We start from the raw sequence: 18460 nt of genomic DNA, 5'->3' as shown, positions 1-18460 counted from the left end.
AAAGTGATGGAGAACACTATGAATTGTGTTTATTTTTAAATGATAAATTATCAGTTATGACTTCATGTGAAAATTGCACTTGACAGGAGTCTTGGCTCAGTAATTCTCCTACATGAGGAACCCCATCACATTCCTCCGTAATATCAGTTCATTATCCTGAATCACATTATTGCAAAAATGAAATTTTCTTAAAACACATGATATTTTCCTCATCTCCATAGAAAAAAAAAGAAGAAAACCCAAGGCAGATCTGGTAAAAAATATTTCATAAACAACCAACGAATAGGACTTAATAAACAATAAAGACTCCAAGAAAAAACAACAAAAAGTCTACAAAATCTCCAGTATTCTTTGTATGGGACTTCAGATGTAGTAAGTTAGGGGGAAATAAAGTAAAATATAAAACCTAATCTAAAGCTAACAGCAATATATCCTAAGTGAGGGGAATAACAATAGAGCTGTGACCCAGATCTGTAAGGATTACTTCTGTATTGTGCACAACATGAGGAAGAACTGTCAATATTTTTTTAGTGAAATTAACAAACTAAAGATTGTTGAAAGTTCTACTTAAATATGATTAAGAGAAGAAATTAATTTTTTAATAATATAAAAAAATATAATCTAAAAACACAGGGACTTGAGACAATCTTAGCAAAATCGGGTATATAGTATAATACAGGAGAAGCTTCTCCCCTATTATACTACATGTATATACCTGATTTTGCTAAGATTGTCTCAAGTTCCTATATCTAAAAATATGTGTATTTTCTTTATCTCCTATTTTTGATTTTTCATTTTACATACAAATAAATGGCTTCAATATGTTGTGCAGAAAGAAATCATGATATGGACATTTGCAGTTGCCATAGTAACAAACAATACAGAAGTGGGAAATTTGCTCCTCTCATCACAGCTTCCCCTCTAATCTCATTCAAACAATGTCTACTGACTAAAGTAATAAAGCATGGGAATTTCTGTATTATGCTAGTATCGCTATTGGTATTTTAACATTTTATAGAAATAAAAAAAGTTCAAAAACAAAAAACAAGAAATACTATAACATACATAGGTATGACAATAAGAAAAAAAAATCAACATACATTTTAAAGTTTTTAACATGATAAACAGATGACAATGTAGCAAAAATATCAAACTATAGAAACAGTACAACCACCATTCTCCATTTTCTAACCATATTCATCAAGGAATATTTCAAGATAATGTGTGAAGTTATAAAGATATGAAATCTTTAACCTTTTTGTATTGGATTTTCTTATTATGTACTTCTTTTGTAGTCTTAATGTTAACAAAGTTAAAAGTTACTGTAGACTTATATAATCACAGTATATATATAAAAAAATAGTACATTTACATAAGAAAATTGAGAGCAGTCAATGAAGATATTTCTCTGTACTCTTTGAATGGAGGTTATAGTAATAATTCTGGTCTACTTTCAGATACTGTCTATACACACTTGGATAAGGAATATAGGTACACATTGCACATGGTCACTTCTTGTCTCTCTGGGAGAACACTGGCATTTGAGGAACAAACATAGGTACACTATTAAATGCTGTGTGATCTCGTTGTAATAATCCATCATAAGCAGCACTAGCTCTTAGCTGGGCCTGGTACAACTGTTGTAATTGTAAGGGGATAGGGAAGTAGCCGGCCTGAGGGAGAGGGACTGTGGGACGCATCATTGGGTGTAGGAATGCTGGGTGGACCATTCCTGGGGGGAGATCGGGCAGACCGTCCTTCATCCTAGGACTGTGAGACTCGGGACCCTGAAAATATGACAATAACATAATTAATGGACATTAACACAACAGGTTTGACAAAGAAATTTATCTTCAATACAGATCTTGAAATTTAAAAACAGACACAAAATTTTAAGACTTTAAAGTATTGCTCAGCTATATATTCCATGTAACTATCTGATCCCTTATTGTGGTTCCATCCTAGCTCCTGGGGCCATAATTTGTAAAAATATGAACATTAACTACATGGAGATTGCTTGCATATTATAACTAATCTTAAAAGATTTCCCTACATTTTCTGTTAAAATTTGTTCCCTATTGTAACAACATCCTAACCCTAGTGACCATAATTTGAATAAACTGAAATCTACATTCATTAAGGAAACTTTCATATGTTTTCTTTTCTAGTCCAGTAGATTTCTAAATAGCTGCATATTCTTTTATATATTTTCCAAATTATCTTCCCTTAAAAGAGGGAGTGGATTTCTTTTTAACACAATTGTATTCCCCTCATCCAAGGATGCTTTGTGACAAATTTAGTTGAAACAGGCCTCGTGATTCATCATTAGAAGTTGAAAATGTGAAAAGTTTACAGACAACACATGAAGGATGACTATAAAGACAGGCTGACATCAGACACTCTTCAATAAGAAAACTCACTTGAGCCTCTGGCTCAGGGAGTTACCATCCCTTCACAATACTGTATTCTATGAAACTTGATTAATGCTAGCATCCAAATATTTATATTTTTTTTTACATAGCTACACTTTTTAAGTATATTCTATATCTATGTATCTAGTTGTCTTTGTGTTTTAGTCTTGGACGAAATACATTTCTCTCACATGTCAGTAAATCTTAACCCATTACCTTGATAGCACTTCTTGACGGTCTAGATTCCTGAGACTTTTCCTCCATTTTAACTGTTTTTGGCCCTTCCTGAGATTGTGAAGAGGATGACGGTATTTTACTTAAATCCACCATATTGCTATTTGGGTAAACAGCAGGACTGAACACAGAGGATGGTCGTTTATTGAACACACTGTGGGGAATATCAAGAGGATGTTCCAATCCTGCTGGACAAGTCTGGACCCGGTGTAGACTCTGAGCAGGAGATCTCTCCCGCTTGACCAGACATCCTGGGGTTTCTCTAGTTAAACCGGGAGTACTGTTTCTCTCATTGGTCTCTGAATTCTCTTTCTTCTTCAGAGTTTTCATACTTAAGTCAGTTGGCTCATCAGAGCAGTCTATTTTATTACTGTTAACTATGTCCAGTTTTTGACGTTTGGTACTTTCAAAGTCAAATAATAATGACTTGTTGGCAAAAGATGACCCTGAAGCATTAGGAACATGGAGCTGATTTGATGAGTAGGGTCTTTTCAGTCCATTAGAGTGAGCAGGAGGCACCATGAGTGTATGGGGGGAAGACCCACCAGAAGAACAGGGGGATGTACTTGTTGGCTGTCGACTCTGAGTATGCGTGGGCATGAGTGGGTCGAGGGACTGAGATGATGAATGGCCCGAGTGTTTGGATGAGGCATGAACTGGTCTGCTTTCTAGAGATGATGTTTTTTGTGAATTTCTGAGAATATTTGGACGAAATGAATGCTGCTTATCAGAAGAGGCTGGAGCTAATGATGGATGATTATAAAACCTTGGCATTCCCATGGGTAACTGATTCATGATAGGCAGGCCCATATGATGGATTCCACCAAGGGGTATAAATGTCTGTGGGTAAAACATAGCTGCCTGATGTACCGGTATGTTAGGGACTCCTCGTTCCATGGCCTTAGAGTGACTCAAGCTAGCACTAGATGATCCTTGCACCGAGTTTTGTTGGAAGAGTTTTGATTGGCTGAACACATTGGAGTTGGATTCACTATCTAGCTCACTTTCTTTTTCCTCCTTGATTTTGACTGAGCCTTCAGTCCTATCCCCTGGGGGGTCTGTTGTCTCCTCTCTACTTAGAGACTCCGTCTTGATGCTGGAGGATGTAATGGCCTGTGTCTTTTCTTTCTCTGAGCTGTCCAGCAAATTCTTTACTGTTCTTGGCCTGCCTGGTTTTCTCCCCTGTAATGTTAAATGTTTAGTTAATCTCAACAATATAACCTTTTTATGGTTACTATTCACACACACAATATTCTAAAATTCTTAGGAAGTCCACTGTCTATATAAAATACACTGATTAGAGTTTGAAATCAGTCTCAGAAAATGAAACATAAGTTCTATGTAATCTATACAAAAATCATAAAGCACCAAAGAGGGGTTTTTAAAAAGTTGTATAATTTCATTGTTAAGAATTTCAATACTGTAACAATGTTAAGCAATTTAAGAAATATGAGGGCTGAAACCTACTTTGATGGTTTTTTGCCTCTCCTTAAGCTTTCGGATTTGTTCCCACTGCTCTGCCCTTTGTCTGAGCGTCAGAGTGGTTTTAAATCTCTGTTAGTATAAAGAAACCAGCACTCACCAAGCATGCAAACAGAAAGCACTGACAAGTTAACCTCAGTCCAAATAGTGCAGACAGACCTCAGTCTAAATATAGCAGACAGGGTAACCTCAGTCTAAATATAGCAGATGGGGTAACCTCAGTCTAAATATAGCAGATGAGGTGACCTCAGTCTAAATATAGCAGACAGGGTAACCTCAGTCCAAACAATGTAGACAGGGTAACAGTCTTGTCTCATGATCAAGTTAACATTGTACAAGGGATCAGGAAACAAGACTATCCAGGTAACCTCAGTCCAAATATCGCAGAGAGGTAACCTTATTCCAAACATAGCAGAAAGGTAACCTCTGTGTGAAATACTGTAGACAGGGTAACCACAGTTCAAATATAGCTGACTGAGTAACCTCAATCCAAAACTAGCAGACAGGGTTAACTCAGTCCAAAAAATAGCAGACAGGGTAACCTCAGTCCAAATAAAGCAGATAAGGTAACCTTAGTTTAAATGTAGCAGAAAGTGTTACCTTAGTCCAAATAGGGAGTGTAACCTCAGGCCAAATAAAAAAATATGTGTGGTTCCGGTTACCCAACCTTTCCTATTTTATATCCCCGACCCTAAACTTTTTTTGGCAATTTTCATATTTTTTCCAGAATTTTCACCGATTTCCATCAATGGCTCAAGTTTAAGTTTTAGTTTCAGCAATGACGGCCTCCTTGCAAAACATAGTGCTAGTGTTTGATAGTGTTAAATCCAAAGCAAGTTAGCATGTAGGTGTCCCCTACCAATATTGACTAGTATATTATCACACCACATTTAAATGCCATTTGCAAAGCAGTGATAGGTATTATTTAGAAAAATTAAGAAAATAATTTAAAAAAAAAAAAATCCCTATCTACCTACCCTAATTTTTTTGGAAGTGTAACCGGAACCACACATATTTTTTCGTTTGGCCTCATTATAAATATATCAACCAAGTATTGCAGACATGATAAACTAAATTCTAGCTAATTTGCCAGTAAAAAGTATCAGACCAAGCTTAAAAAAATTCTTTTGTTTACAGTTGCTGAACCACAATTTTTAGATTTGGATAGGTAGGGTTTTTCTCTGAGAGAAAAGAAATCAATTTTATTTATTTATTTTTTTTGGTTTCGCTTTTACTGGATTACAAATGAGGGATTTTTATGAGGTAATCAAAAAAGTTTATGAACCTGTACAATAAACATAATTTAGGCATCTAATTAATACACATAGAAATAAAACTCTGAAATAAAAAATGAAAAAGTATTTTGATATCTGGAAAAAACTTCCATCTCAATAAATAGCCGCCAAAAAATTGGTCAGGTGCATTTTACGTGGGTCAGTAGGCAACTACAAACAAACAATATTTTATGCCTCACTGAATTAGGATCATCTGGAAAAATTATTAGTTTATTCCTGCCAAAGATAACTGAATATTGATAAATTTTATTCTAATCTTGACTGTTTTATATGCCACAGTGCTTTTTTGAGCTTTGACAGGATGGTGATACAATATCAAAAAAAAATTGGTTTATTAAGATTGAGTTAACTGTAATTTGTTATTGATTTATTTCAACAAGATTTACAATTGAAAAATTTGAAAAAATATATTTAGTAGCTGCATACCCTTTCATGCAAATACATTAAAGGAGGAAAGGGAAGAGAACAGGGAAAGAAACAGAAGACAAGAAAACAGAAATTCTCCCAGAATGCATTTTTACACATTAAATTTTACAACACTGAGAGAAGGTGAGAACACACTGTATGTGACATGACAGGAATTTCCTTAACTGATTTTTCAGTGACCAGTAGAGATGTGACCTACCCTCCTAGGTTTGACCTGGCCTTCCTCTGTTGGGGTCTTACAAGAGTTATCCTCCCTGTCTTTACTCTCCAGTTCCTCTTTAGGTGGTTTGGTCTGTTTCTTCTCAATATTACGACCTTTGTCATAACGCTCATAGGGCAACAGTAACCTGTTAAAGACAATATAATTAGGATGGCACTCATTGATTTATTGGTCATAATGTGAAGCTTATTGTCATCAGTCTGTTATGGTGAAATCATTTTGGCTGTAATTAAGTTTACCTTTTATGAACAAAAAATTGATCAGGCGACTGACATAGTTGATCACTTGAATTCAAGGCACTGGTTGAAACTGATCAGGAATTATCAATTATGTAATTTCACTTACTTAATAAATCAAATGACTTAGAATTTTGAAAATCTTCAAGAGGAAATTCTTTTGCATGCAATCAGAGAAAATCCCCCAAACTAACATATTTTTCATACTGAACCATAAATCATAGGAACCATTTGACATTTTAAACAATGATTTGGTTAGATCAGCTTACAATAATATTGATAATAGGGGTACAACCTGTCTAAGCACCTTAACACACACAAATCAAGTAAACAATGTAGGATGTCTTCATTTGCTGTAAAACTGCTTTAATTTAATTAGAATTTGTTCAGTATTTGTCATTTTATTTCTAAATGCTAAAATTTTGAATAACAGTTGAATTTGAAATTTGAAACTCTTAATCCCTAAAAATTGCATGTGCCCTATCTTTCCTTGACACAGATATATACTTGTCCAGCACAACTAAACAACTGCTGTTATTACCGACATACATTATATATATACCCCCAATGTATAGTAGAATTATATACCGGTGCTGTAGTCTTACATTTTTTCATGTGTGATTAATTTATGCTATGTACATGGTCACAAATTTCTATGGAAAATTGTCACTTCATAGTTTGAGTGTATTTAAAACAAACCATGACACTCCAAGAAATCCACATCATTTTCTATGTAGATTGAACAGAAATTGTGATTCCATGGAATTATGGTCATCTTAAGATAAAAAGACTTTCAAATCAAAATTCTAAAAATTGCCTTTGCATTGATTTCATATTATTTTATAGGTAGTATTTGATTTAAAATGAGTTCTATGTATACTTTTTGTTAAAGGCTTGCTAAAAATCTAAATTTTGCTTTGCAATATTTCCACATTTATAGGTATAATTTGAAATTATATAGGTTCTAAAGAAAAACATAATGCATTTTGTAATAGATTAATCCAAAATATGAATTTACAAATGAGTCTAAGAATACTGAAATTAATTACAAATGTATATTTTGAATTTAAAAAAATTAACACTTGTTAAGCCTTAAAAATATTTTTTAAAAAAACTTACTTTATAACATCCCTGTAGGTGCAGGATTTAAACAACTATTTCTACAAAACGAGTATTTCCTGCCCCTTTCCTGACTAGTTTAATTCCTTTTTAAACAGACCACACGTAGTGCCTATGATGATTTATTTCTAATAGGATATACATATATATATTTTTTTTTATATTGAGGAAAAAAAAAGAGTTCATCTAGCATCCCCGAGTCAAGAGCAGATGTTATTTTGGGGGACATTAACTATTTTCACATAAGGAAAATATATTTTGAATGAAATGAAAATTAATCTGAAAAAATACTTGTATTCTAGTACATAGTGTAATATCAAATAAATGAATTTGCTGTATCTTTAAACACTGAATATGGTTCAACAGATTTAAAGTACCAATGTATAAATTGCTGGACACTAACTATAAACCATCTTGGTATCCAGACCAGTGGCTATACACATGAATGCTATGTTACCTTCTGTATATATATGAGAAAGTTTTTTTTGAAGAGTGATTAGGCAGCAGCATTGTCTGGACATATCTCAATATTAATTGTATATCACATAGAGTGTAAGGACTACGACTTCAGAACCTGTGACCTACTTTTCATAATGTCGGCGTGTACAGGTGGCAGCACTGGTACTTCCTGGATTTCCACCAAGCTTGTCATAAAGGTGTTTCCATAACCTCCTCTGTGTCACCTACAATAAGAGGAACATAAAATGTACCTTAACTGTGATGGGAAATTGGTATGCCTAGGTAATCGAAATTCCCATCTCTTAAACAAATGATTTATAATACCTATAAATATGCAGAATTATATGATAAAATTAAAATGCACTCCACCCCCTCCCAAATGAAAATGAATCCTTATCTGAAATTGGATAAAAACATGATATAAATTTTTTTCAAGCTGATATTTCTTGTGATAACTAAACCTTGCATTTAGTCTTCAACTGTCAGGAAATATTTTGTCAATATAATCTAACTGTTCTTGATTGATAATGTTATCTCACCATTTCATATCCTCCCAGTTTCTGTGCATAACTGTAGAAAAAGTACAGGTCCACTGAAATAGAATCCAAAGTAAATATAAACGACATCCAAGCAAAGGGAAATAACCCTACATACATAAATATTCCAAATAAATTTCTCCAATAGTCCATTTGATAAGCATTCAAAAACATTTGTGTATGTGTAGTGCTGATATACTTTAGGTATCACACTTAGCGCAAAATAGGCTTCCCTGAGATTTTAAATCCCAGCATAGCTTTTTTTATGATGGGATGTGAGGGTGGGTTAATTATTAGTGCAGGTCTTATCCAGGATGTAATAAGCATACACTCTGTGTACATGTAAGTGTTAAGCTTCTTCACCTTGTTTGAATCCAAGTGATGGGATACGACAAATGGGGGTGTTTCTCTTCTTCATGAAGCGGTGAAGATTAAACAGAAATTCTTGTTCTTCTGTGCTAACTTGACTGTTGTCAAACTTTAAACCATTCCTTAGAGCTGATTCTCGCTTTCCAGTCTGAAAAAAAAATATACTTGTGACTTGGGCACTCTCAACAGAGTCTCAATGGTGTGTGTGTTTAAATTTAAGTCTATAGTAAACTTAAGTAAACATTAGTCATCAAACTCTTCATGACCTCATAGTAGAAAAGTGTTTATTTCATTGAGTTCACTGTACATGTATAACTGTATAAAACAAGTCATCACCTCTTCTACTTACATGTATCTGAGGAGCATTGTTTACTATTTATTTTACATTGCAGACATACCAAAGAAATAAGTTCTACTGAAGACAACCACTAGCCATCAACAATTATTTTTTTAGGAAGAAGAAAAAAAAATCCACTTTTTGAAGTACATGTATCTTTTAAATAGAACCTCTAGTGGAACATATGAGGGACCTGACACTACTGGACAGTGGTTCAGCAACAGAATTCCAAGTTTGGAAACCCTGGTATCTGATTGTCCCTATACAGAGCTATTAATAGATAGTAAATAGATGAATCTCCTGTAGATGATGTAGATACCACTTCTTTATTCCTGTCACTCATGTGACAATGCTGTGGACGATGCAAGGGAAATATTTACAAGGAACATGAACTACAAGTCTGAGTTTACTTTCTACTCTGTCTTATCTATTGCACACTGGACAATCTACTTCAATATCAATGCATTTATATTAGGGACACCACAAAAATTACAGCATATTCACTTTCTAGGCATATCAATGTATGAGATTTGGTATTTTCTGGATAATTAACAAAATAATTCAATCAATATCCTTATTATTTCCTTGCTTCCCTATGAAAAGTTCAACACAGATATTTCCTTGTCAATAAATACTCTTAAATTTGACAATTTTATTGAAAAAAAAACAACAAATATTTAAATATATATCTTAACATGCACTTTTGATCAGAAAAATATTACTATCAGTATGCAAAATGTCAGCGCTCTTTGTGATAATACACTTCCGCAACTTTTCCCAGCAAAATGATTATAACTGACTTCCTTGCACTTGAAAACTGTTTGAAGCAGACTGTGCTTTATACATAAGTTATAAACACTTTGTAAATTATAGCTGTATGAATATGTCTTGTCTTTACTACTAAAAATGTATTCACTCCAATAAGTATCCAATGGTGCATAGAAAATGAGAATTTATCTTCTTTTTATGATTAGATGGGTTACTATTATTCTGTTTTTGTTTTTTTGACATTTAATTTTTAATCAGACCCCACCACTTACCAAGACAAATTTTTTGCAGCCAGGCGTGGAGACATCTGATGACGTCTCGTAACTGTCCGAGTCACTGCGTGTCAGGGATTTCTTCTTTCTTGGTCTTCCTTTCAGTGAAGGAGCTAAATAAAATACATTAATGACTTATTTTAGATAAATATATATGATACAACAACAAAAAAAGTGTGTCTTATTTTATAAAATCTTTCTGTAGGTATCTTTACTATTTAAAAAGATCCATGTATTTACTATTAAAAGACAAAGTAATTTACTGAAATCACCATCATCTTTTAACACATTTCTTTAATGGCATACAGACTTGATTATATCAATCAAAATGAATCAGGACTGAGCATCATGACTGCTTTCAAAAAATCTTCACCTAGATGATCACATCTGATCTCCAGATCATCCAGTTCAGGGACATCCACCATGTTTTTACAGAACATAATTCTGGCATTCTTGTTCTTCGTCACAATTCCACCAATGGCACAAATAATGGCATTTCTTAGCCACTTGTCTACCATGTTCTCAAGCCTTTTTAGGACGGTCCTGTACCTACAGTACTGAGCGAAACTGAGGATCGTAAGAGGAGTTGAGGTGAGATCTCCTTTATAGCCTTAAAAACATTAGAAAAAGAATTATTCCGTATTAGATGCACTTCAATATACTCTAGAAATTGCTACTGTTAACTGAGCAGTTCAAGTTCAATCTTATATTTGTTTAAATGTATAATTGAAAAAAGAAATCCTTGCATATAATTCATCCATTCCATCTTTATACCATAAATTCTATTCTTCTGTCACTATTGTTGACAATATGTTGTTAATATATAATAACCCACAAAAAGTGCAAACTAAAAATCAAGTTTAAACAAGGTTGATAATTCCATGTATTCAGAATCTAGGAAAAAAATGAAGGTGTGTAAAACAGTGACCTTGACCTTGTTAAAGAACTACATGTCAAGGTAATCTGAACATTATGAAAATCATTGGAGACATTTTCTTTTAGGCATTCTTTCTTTTAAAGCTTGATATGACTCAAGAATATATTTTTTAAATAAGAAAAAATGAACACAGTTATTGTAATCCATAGGCAGTGTTGTCTCTGTGGGACTTTGTAGAACTTCTTAGCTAGCCAATGGGAAGGCAAGAGAGGATTAAATGTCATTCCCATCTATTGATTTACACAAAAGATGCTTAAACAATGTAACTAATCTATATATAATGAAGGATAGCATGGAACATCTCTTTTTCTGGTAATATCGAATTAAATTTGTCTGTTTTAACTGGCAGAAGAATAAGTACATGTACTATGTACATTCACATTATGTCTTATTGGCTTTTCCATGCTAGTTAATTATAAAAACAAAAAGAAAACATAACCTATAGATTGGTTATCATTAAATGTGATAATGAAGAAATCTTTCAGCAAGCTCAAATATTAAATAACCAAATGATAAATGAAACTAATTCATTCTTATGTGTATATTCATTGTCCAATAAAACAAAGCATTTACAGCTGGTGATAATAATTTTAATAAAGAAACCCTTACTACATGTATATGTATCCAAAGTTACCTATTTCCTCCTTTTCTTTCTCTACATCAGAGAAGTTTAGTCCCTTTTTGTTGCAGACAAAAATGTTTCTGAATTCCTCTCCCTTAGCCTCTAAGTCTTCCTCCTGATACAGAGGCCGTCCAAAGGTCCATGTCACATTCTCCATTAAGAGCGGCACCAGGTCACTCGCCTTAAGAATCAGCTTCTCTGACATCCCCAGAATCTCGTCCTGCTCAGAATCAAAATATATACATTGTCATTTTAAAAAATGGTAAAATACAGATAAGTTAAACTTGATGTCACTCTTTCAAGTGTTATAATTCCCTACTTTATGAAATCTATTGACAGAGGTTCATTTTTGGTAGTTTTAAGATATTCACCTTCATCATGTTCATGGATTAACTCCCTCCCCATTTAAAAAAACTTTATTAGCTATTATAGCTAAAAGGATCAGATCAAACCAATGTAGGGCTGCATACAAGATCATAGATAATCTATCCTAGCAGCTAGGAATACTGGACACAATGTACAAATCAACGCTAATTGTTAGACCTACATAACAGCTAGGCCAGCATATTGTTCTTTAGATTAGCTCAGTGTTGACCTATGTAGCCTCTATAATCTTGAATGCAGGTCACGCAAGGAGACACAATTAGCAAAATCAAAAGTGATATCAAGATTTGAACCATCTACCTTCTTCTTGTCAGTCTAACCACTAATTAGATCACTGAGCAAATCAATCAAATCTTCCCTCCTTCACCCACAATCTGTATTTATATAGGAGATTAAAGCATATCGTGTAAAAACTAAATATTGATAAAATTGATGAACAATTATTAAAACATTTATAAGCAGAAATCTCAAGGTAAAAAATAACATCTTCCCAATTCTGAGTTCAGTAGAAGTTTATTTTTAGAAGAGCTACTAGAATTGCAATCAATAGTTAATATGAGGCAAGGAAAACAAAGTCTCCCTTTAAATCTTTATAACAAAGATACAAGAATGTGACGTAAACCTAGGTGGTGTTTAATTACATGTACAACACTTAAAACAGCAACACATCTCTTAAAAAAAATTCTGATGTGGATATTTTGCTCTTTGTGCCATTGCTTCACGTGTCTTAATTATTATACATTTAATATTGATCATTACTAGCAATAAAATATATCCCCTAGTTGTTATGTATATTACTAGAATAGACTATACAATTTTGAGATAAGCATCAAATTGATTTTTTTTTTTTGTAGTAAAGAATATCTGCACAGTGGACTTGAGAGGAAACTTCATAATTAACCTGGTATATGGTACAAACGAACTTTTTCAATTTTCAAAATAAAAAAAAAACATTAATTTTTTTTTTCACAAAATGTTCAGACTGTAACTTAAATTTAATTGTAATATGTGACATTGTCCACAAATAGAATATTCCTATACATGCTTCATCTTATTGATTATTAACATATTCTTGTATACTATTACTGTATATTAGCCAATATACCTTAGCACTAATTAATTTTGCACAAATATGTAATTTACATTTTGTTGGAATTTCACGTAGGGAGATTGCAAATTCAGGTTTTAGAACTTATACACAATCCCACTGCATATAATTATTTATTTCAATAAAATATGTTCATATCAAATAAGATAGAGGAAAACATTTCAAGAAAAACAGTATGTATATTTCAGAACATCTGTAAAATGAATTCTGAAATACATCAATTTATTTCTACATGTAGTTATAATGTGCATTTAATCTCATTTTCAAGAAAACTTTAAAAATTGGGGGTTTTTTTTGTTGTTGTTTTTTTAATTACTATTATTGGAGAAAAAGTACATGTATTAACGTATATCTTTCTTTCAAATCTAATAGTAATTCATAATTCAAAGACTTAGTTCCCCTTAATCAATTCAGTCATAACATTTCTTTTGCAAAACAAAGCTTAAATTACTGAATCCACATAGGTAAACATGCATCAATTATAACAGTTATGTTTTGGTTAACTTTCACCAGATATAAAGACTTCAAGAGTGGCCAATGGTTTTTATCTAACTGATGACAACTGAGAACAACAGACTGTCAAACATTGATCTGTTTATCAAAATTACAGAATCTGATGACGTAATGAAATGCTGATAACGATGTTAAAGAACTGCATGTGTAGAAAATTTTTGTTCTCTCTAAAGGATCTTCTTCCTGCAAAATTAACATTTCATTCAAAGTCATTCTCTTAATAATGGTAATTATATATATATATATATTTTTAGATAATGTATATGGCCTACCAGTATACTAAAATAAAAATTTTGAAAACATGGTGGGTTGGGGTGGGGATGGGTGTCCATTTTTAAAACTCCCCATAAAAACATTGACAGCTTAAAAGGTATATTCAGGTACTAAAAAAAGACTTCATTCTATAATTATATACTGTAGTAACAATGTGTTTGAAATTGTGAGCTGACAAAAATTCTGAAATTGCTTTGAGTTAATACTAAAAGTAAAAAAATGATTATATAAATTATGCCATTTGATAGTTCAATTGCATTTTTTCAGAAATGCTGCATGATTATATTAAAAAATGTCTTGCATCTAAAATATTTATATTTCTAAATTGCATAACACCATAAAAAAGTTATGGCAAATTTCCAAAAAACATGTTTATAAAGTACAAATTGGCCTTTTCTCAATGAATAAAAACTTCACAACAAATGTAATTTCTTTTCCCATTAAAATACTGCAAGGAGAACTAACATCCTATCTGAATTGTGTATAACAGAGGCCAGCAGATACACACATGTGACTCGCTTATAACAAATGAATCATATGTCTGCAGTAGTTTAAAGTATCAAATCATTGACATTATACATCAGCTACTCAGCTCCAAAATGTCAGTAGGTTTAAATTAATATCATTTGCTGCTTAATATTACACTGAGCTCTGCATATAAATATATTTTTTGACATTAATTAAATGAGTTAAGGATTATGATAGTCATAAACAAAATGTATAAAAATAAATCAAATGTATACATAATAATTAATAAAAAAAATGTACCTAAAAAATTCAAAATTCTGTGTATACATTAAATTTCATTTAACTTATGTAATTGTTAGCTTAATTTTTTATCATGGTATTTTTTTTCCATGATTAATTTATCGTATTCATTGCAAACTATCGGTGTAAGATTTAAATAAATCTGTGTCTCTTTAAATCAAATGGCGGAACAACAGTTAAATAGTGTGTATAGATCCAGCACAATGCTCCCTCCAAATGTTACTAGAGAGAATAGAATTTTCCAATATCGCTGAAAAGTAACATTAAATCCTCTCAGTGTTCTAGTACACAGGTGAAAAAGGAAAGGGACCACAGCTAGTCACTCAGGCATGACCATGTAATAACCATACCATTCACTCAAAATGTTCAAGGCCTGCATTTTATCAAAACTTATTTTTTATCCCCCAAAAACATTGTGAATTTAAATATTAATCAATACATTTACATTCATTATTTTGATGTAAGGCTTTATATTTTTGTATTTATTACAAATTGTCCCCGAGGAATGAGTCACTGTGTTTATTATTAAATTCAAAAGTATGAGATCCGTTAAACATTTGACAATTTTGTGTAGATGATTAAATAGTCACAGGTTATCTATAATCCTGTGCTTGTTTGTCTAATCAATATAGAACAAGCAGTCTTACAGGCCCGCTACATAATTCATAGCTGTCTGTCACACACACTCAACTCAAAACTATGTCAATTACAAATATTGGAGAAATAAACATAGCAAAACATGTACACATATCATCTTTTATATTTCCTATCCCTTTTTAATTATGTATTAATTCCTGTTCATATTTGTTTTGTTTTGTTTTTTTTTTTATATTTAATGATTCTTAATGTCTGATTTTTTTTTTTAAAACCTTGCACAATTATCTTTAAAATGACATATATTTTCTTGAAATAAAATTGCATTGAAAATAAAGTATTTGAATATAAGCTGAACAGCAGATAGTTAAAATATTTTATACATTTATACAAATTCTGTGTGAAACAATTGAATATTTCTCATGTGCTGACTCCTACTTTAAGGAATATTTCGGAAATGCACTTTATGATATCAGGATATTAAAAATTCTAAACACTTGAGTGGAGATTTAAGTCTGTCAGACTAACAAAGGCTTTGTAATGGAGTAACACAACAAAAATTTTATCCTAACTTGAAATACCAGTTGAATAGATCACATTTAAATGTACCCTCTTTTTTTGTATTGAACCGAAAATTTAAAAGTCCCAATAAATAACATCAAAGTTGTAATCAGTATTACAAGCCATCATAAGAAAACTATAAAACTATTGTTTAAATTAAGCAAATGTTAAATATTGCAAAATCCTTTATTTTTTAATGTCATTTGACATGTTAGTTAGATGTAGAGAATTTATTGTCAGTGATGGAAGCCAGTGTGTGTAACTTGACACCCTTCACTTAATTAACATAGCCTGCCTAGGGTCTGATTCTGATAACATATTCTCAGCAATATCTCTACACAACCAATATATAATGGCTTATTCATATCCTAGGTCCATGCAACTAAAATAAAAGATTTTTCTTTCAATAGAGGAAAAATGCATTACTGAAATAACACGGAAAAGATGATATAATTTTTTTTAATTAAGTAAACTTGCAACATGTTAGTTGCCCTTCAACAACATAATCTTATGTAAACAAAATTATCTACATATGTTGTATAAGAGGCACCCCGAGGGGTAAAAATCCAATAACAATCATTTGTAATGAAATAATTTAAAACAACATAAATACACTCCGACATTTTCACTGCAAATTTTTAGGAATGAAATTTACTATTTGGACTTGTGCCAAACATCAGATTTTAAATGAAGCCAGCATGCACAAGATTTGCTTGAAGTAAGAAACCCTTCTGGGTACCTCAGTATTCAAAGCCAGTGTGCTTGAGTCAACAAACTAATCTAGCACAAAGCAATTTACTTGACCCCAGAGGAATATCATTAAAAGATATTTAAATTACACACAGTCCTTTACTGTGAAGATAAAATCATTTTAAAACCATACAAATTATCTTCCTAAATATAAATAATTTAATTAAATAACAAATACTTTTTATTTTAATTTTTACAATTTCACATTATGTATGTGATTTCATTTCCCAGCCGACTTCCAATAAAAATCAATGGATATTACCAAGACATATTTTCAATGCCACTGAATATTAGCATTCAGGAATATCAAATTGATTTATAATGGTTAATGTTGCAATGCTTTAAATTCTTTTTATTTCAATTGCATTATGTAGTTAAATATAATGACATGAGATTTTATTTGTAAGGCTAGAGGAAATTAATACCATATGCTGTGTAAGTCTCCAATCTAGATATAAATCCATTAAGTTTCTGTCTATTTATATGTTTGCTTTGCAATGTGTGTGTATGTGTGTGAAAATCTATAAGATCTGCAGGGAAGATGAACATCAATATAACATCACAGAATTCATTATGAATAAAGAAAAACCATCCGCTGTAATTAAGAATCTCTGCTTGTGCAATCATTCTTAAAGTCTTATTGATTTTACCATTTGGAATAATTTAATACTGTAACAACATCAGAATATATGATTTGTTATTTAATGAAAGAGAACAAAAGTCACTATTTGACATTTATTGTATGTGAAAAACAATTAATTGGGGTACCATGAAGGGTATTCTTTTTCAATTAATTCTAAAGTCAACAAAATTTCAGTCAATTTAAAACTATCATTGTTTTCAACCATGCAATTTATTTTTAATTAGTTTGAGAAATTAGAATCAAAATCATCCAGGTGTGAAAAAAGGTGTTTAATTTTCCCTGTCATTATCCCCCTGGTATAATAATCGCTTATATCAGAGATGTGCTAATCGTTCAACTGGAAAGAATTCTATTCACAAACAAGTTTTATAGCATGATTTCTTCCTGTTCAAATTGTCAATTTCTGATAAAAAATTTCAAGTGTGAAAAATGAGCTGTAAACATGAAAGATAAAGAAATAACATTAAAATAGGAAAAGAAACATAAGAAATATTTCTCTTGCTTTAATAAGATTACTTAAAAAAATCAATTAATTAATTACCTCTCCATGCTGCTCTTCCCTACCAGCATCGGTGTGCTCAGGCAATAAATAAAGTCGTACGTTGCAGATTAACTGATTTTCATCTTGCTTGTTTGTCCATATCATCTGCAGTTCCCCCACGCATACATCTCTCAATTTTGTTATTTTAATGTAGAAAAATTCTCCCAAGCTCAAAATTCTGTATTGACCATTTTTTGAAAATTTAATTGCTTTATAAAATGTGTTTGAAGCATGTTCTCCGATTACAGACCCACATTTCTGAAAGGAAGACATTTATTCTCAATGAAATATCTACAAAGCAGCTCAAATCACTGATAAATTTCGAGCCCCACATCTAGGTCACTCGATAAATATCCCCAATAAAATTTCTTTAAATTCAAAGAAAAATATCAACAAATTCGCAATTCTCCGTCTCAAATCCTGAAACATATATTTTACAACTTACCTCTACATTTTGTTCATCCATTTTACGATGAAAATACCCTTTTCATTGCTCCGATAGCATGGCATGCAACACACTAACAATACTTTATATTTAGGACCTAATTAGTGACGTCACACACCGGCAGAAGTTGAAGTCGATTAGCATAATTTATTCATAA

At 31.9% G+C, this 18460-nt stretch overlaps 1 protein-coding gene across 2 annotated transcripts; it reads right to left on the bottom strand.

The window, feature by feature from the left end:
• Positions 1-694: 694 nt before the first annotated feature.
• Positions 695-18427, bottom strand: LOC133192564 (AT-rich interactive domain-containing protein 5B-like). Of its 2 annotated transcripts, XM_061328558.1 has the most exons (12): positions 18304-18427; positions 17859-18116; positions 11736-11943; positions 10538-10774; positions 10165-10277; positions 8782-8935; positions 8422-8474; positions 8009-8106; positions 6048-6195; positions 4113-4199; positions 2628-3827; positions 695-1787 (listed from the first exon to the last, which is right to left on the bottom strand). In XM_061328558.1, exons 1-12 carry the CDS (start codon positions 18322-18324, stop codon positions 1509-1511), a joined length of 2856 nt encoding a protein of 951 aa, XP_061184542.1. In that variant the 5' UTR covers positions 18325-18427; the 3' UTR covers positions 695-1508. The 2 variants fall into 2 exon arrangements, with proteins under 2 accessions (XP_061184542.1, XP_061184549.1); XM_061328565.1 differs by lacking the exon at positions 4113-4199.
• Positions 18428-18460: the final 33 nt, after the last annotated feature.

Source organism: Saccostrea echinata, unplaced genomic scaffold, assembly GCF_033153115.1.
Source record: "Saccostrea echinata isolate AGI-Se365-2 ecotype Australia unplaced genomic scaffold, CSIRO_AGI_Sech_v1 ptg000001l, whole genome shotgun sequence".
In the NCBI taxonomy this organism is placed as follows: Eukaryota; Metazoa; Mollusca; class Bivalvia; order Ostreida; family Ostreidae; genus Saccostrea; species Saccostrea echinata.
This window is presented reverse-complemented; position numbering and strand designations above follow the sequence as displayed.

Bases quoted from the DNA above. Each gene is read 5' to 3' on its own strand.
- LOC133192564 (XM_061328558.1), bottom strand. From the start codon at position 18,324: ATGGATGAACAAAATGTAGAG. The intron at 10,278-10,537 runs GTGAAGATTTTT...TATTTTATTTAG, and splicing joins GATCAGATGTGATCATCTAG to CTCCTTCACTGAAAGGAAGA. The intron at 8,475-8,781 runs GTGAAGAAGCTT...ATTCTATTTCAG, and splicing joins ATCACTTGGATTCAAACAAG to TGGACCTGTACTTTTTCTAC.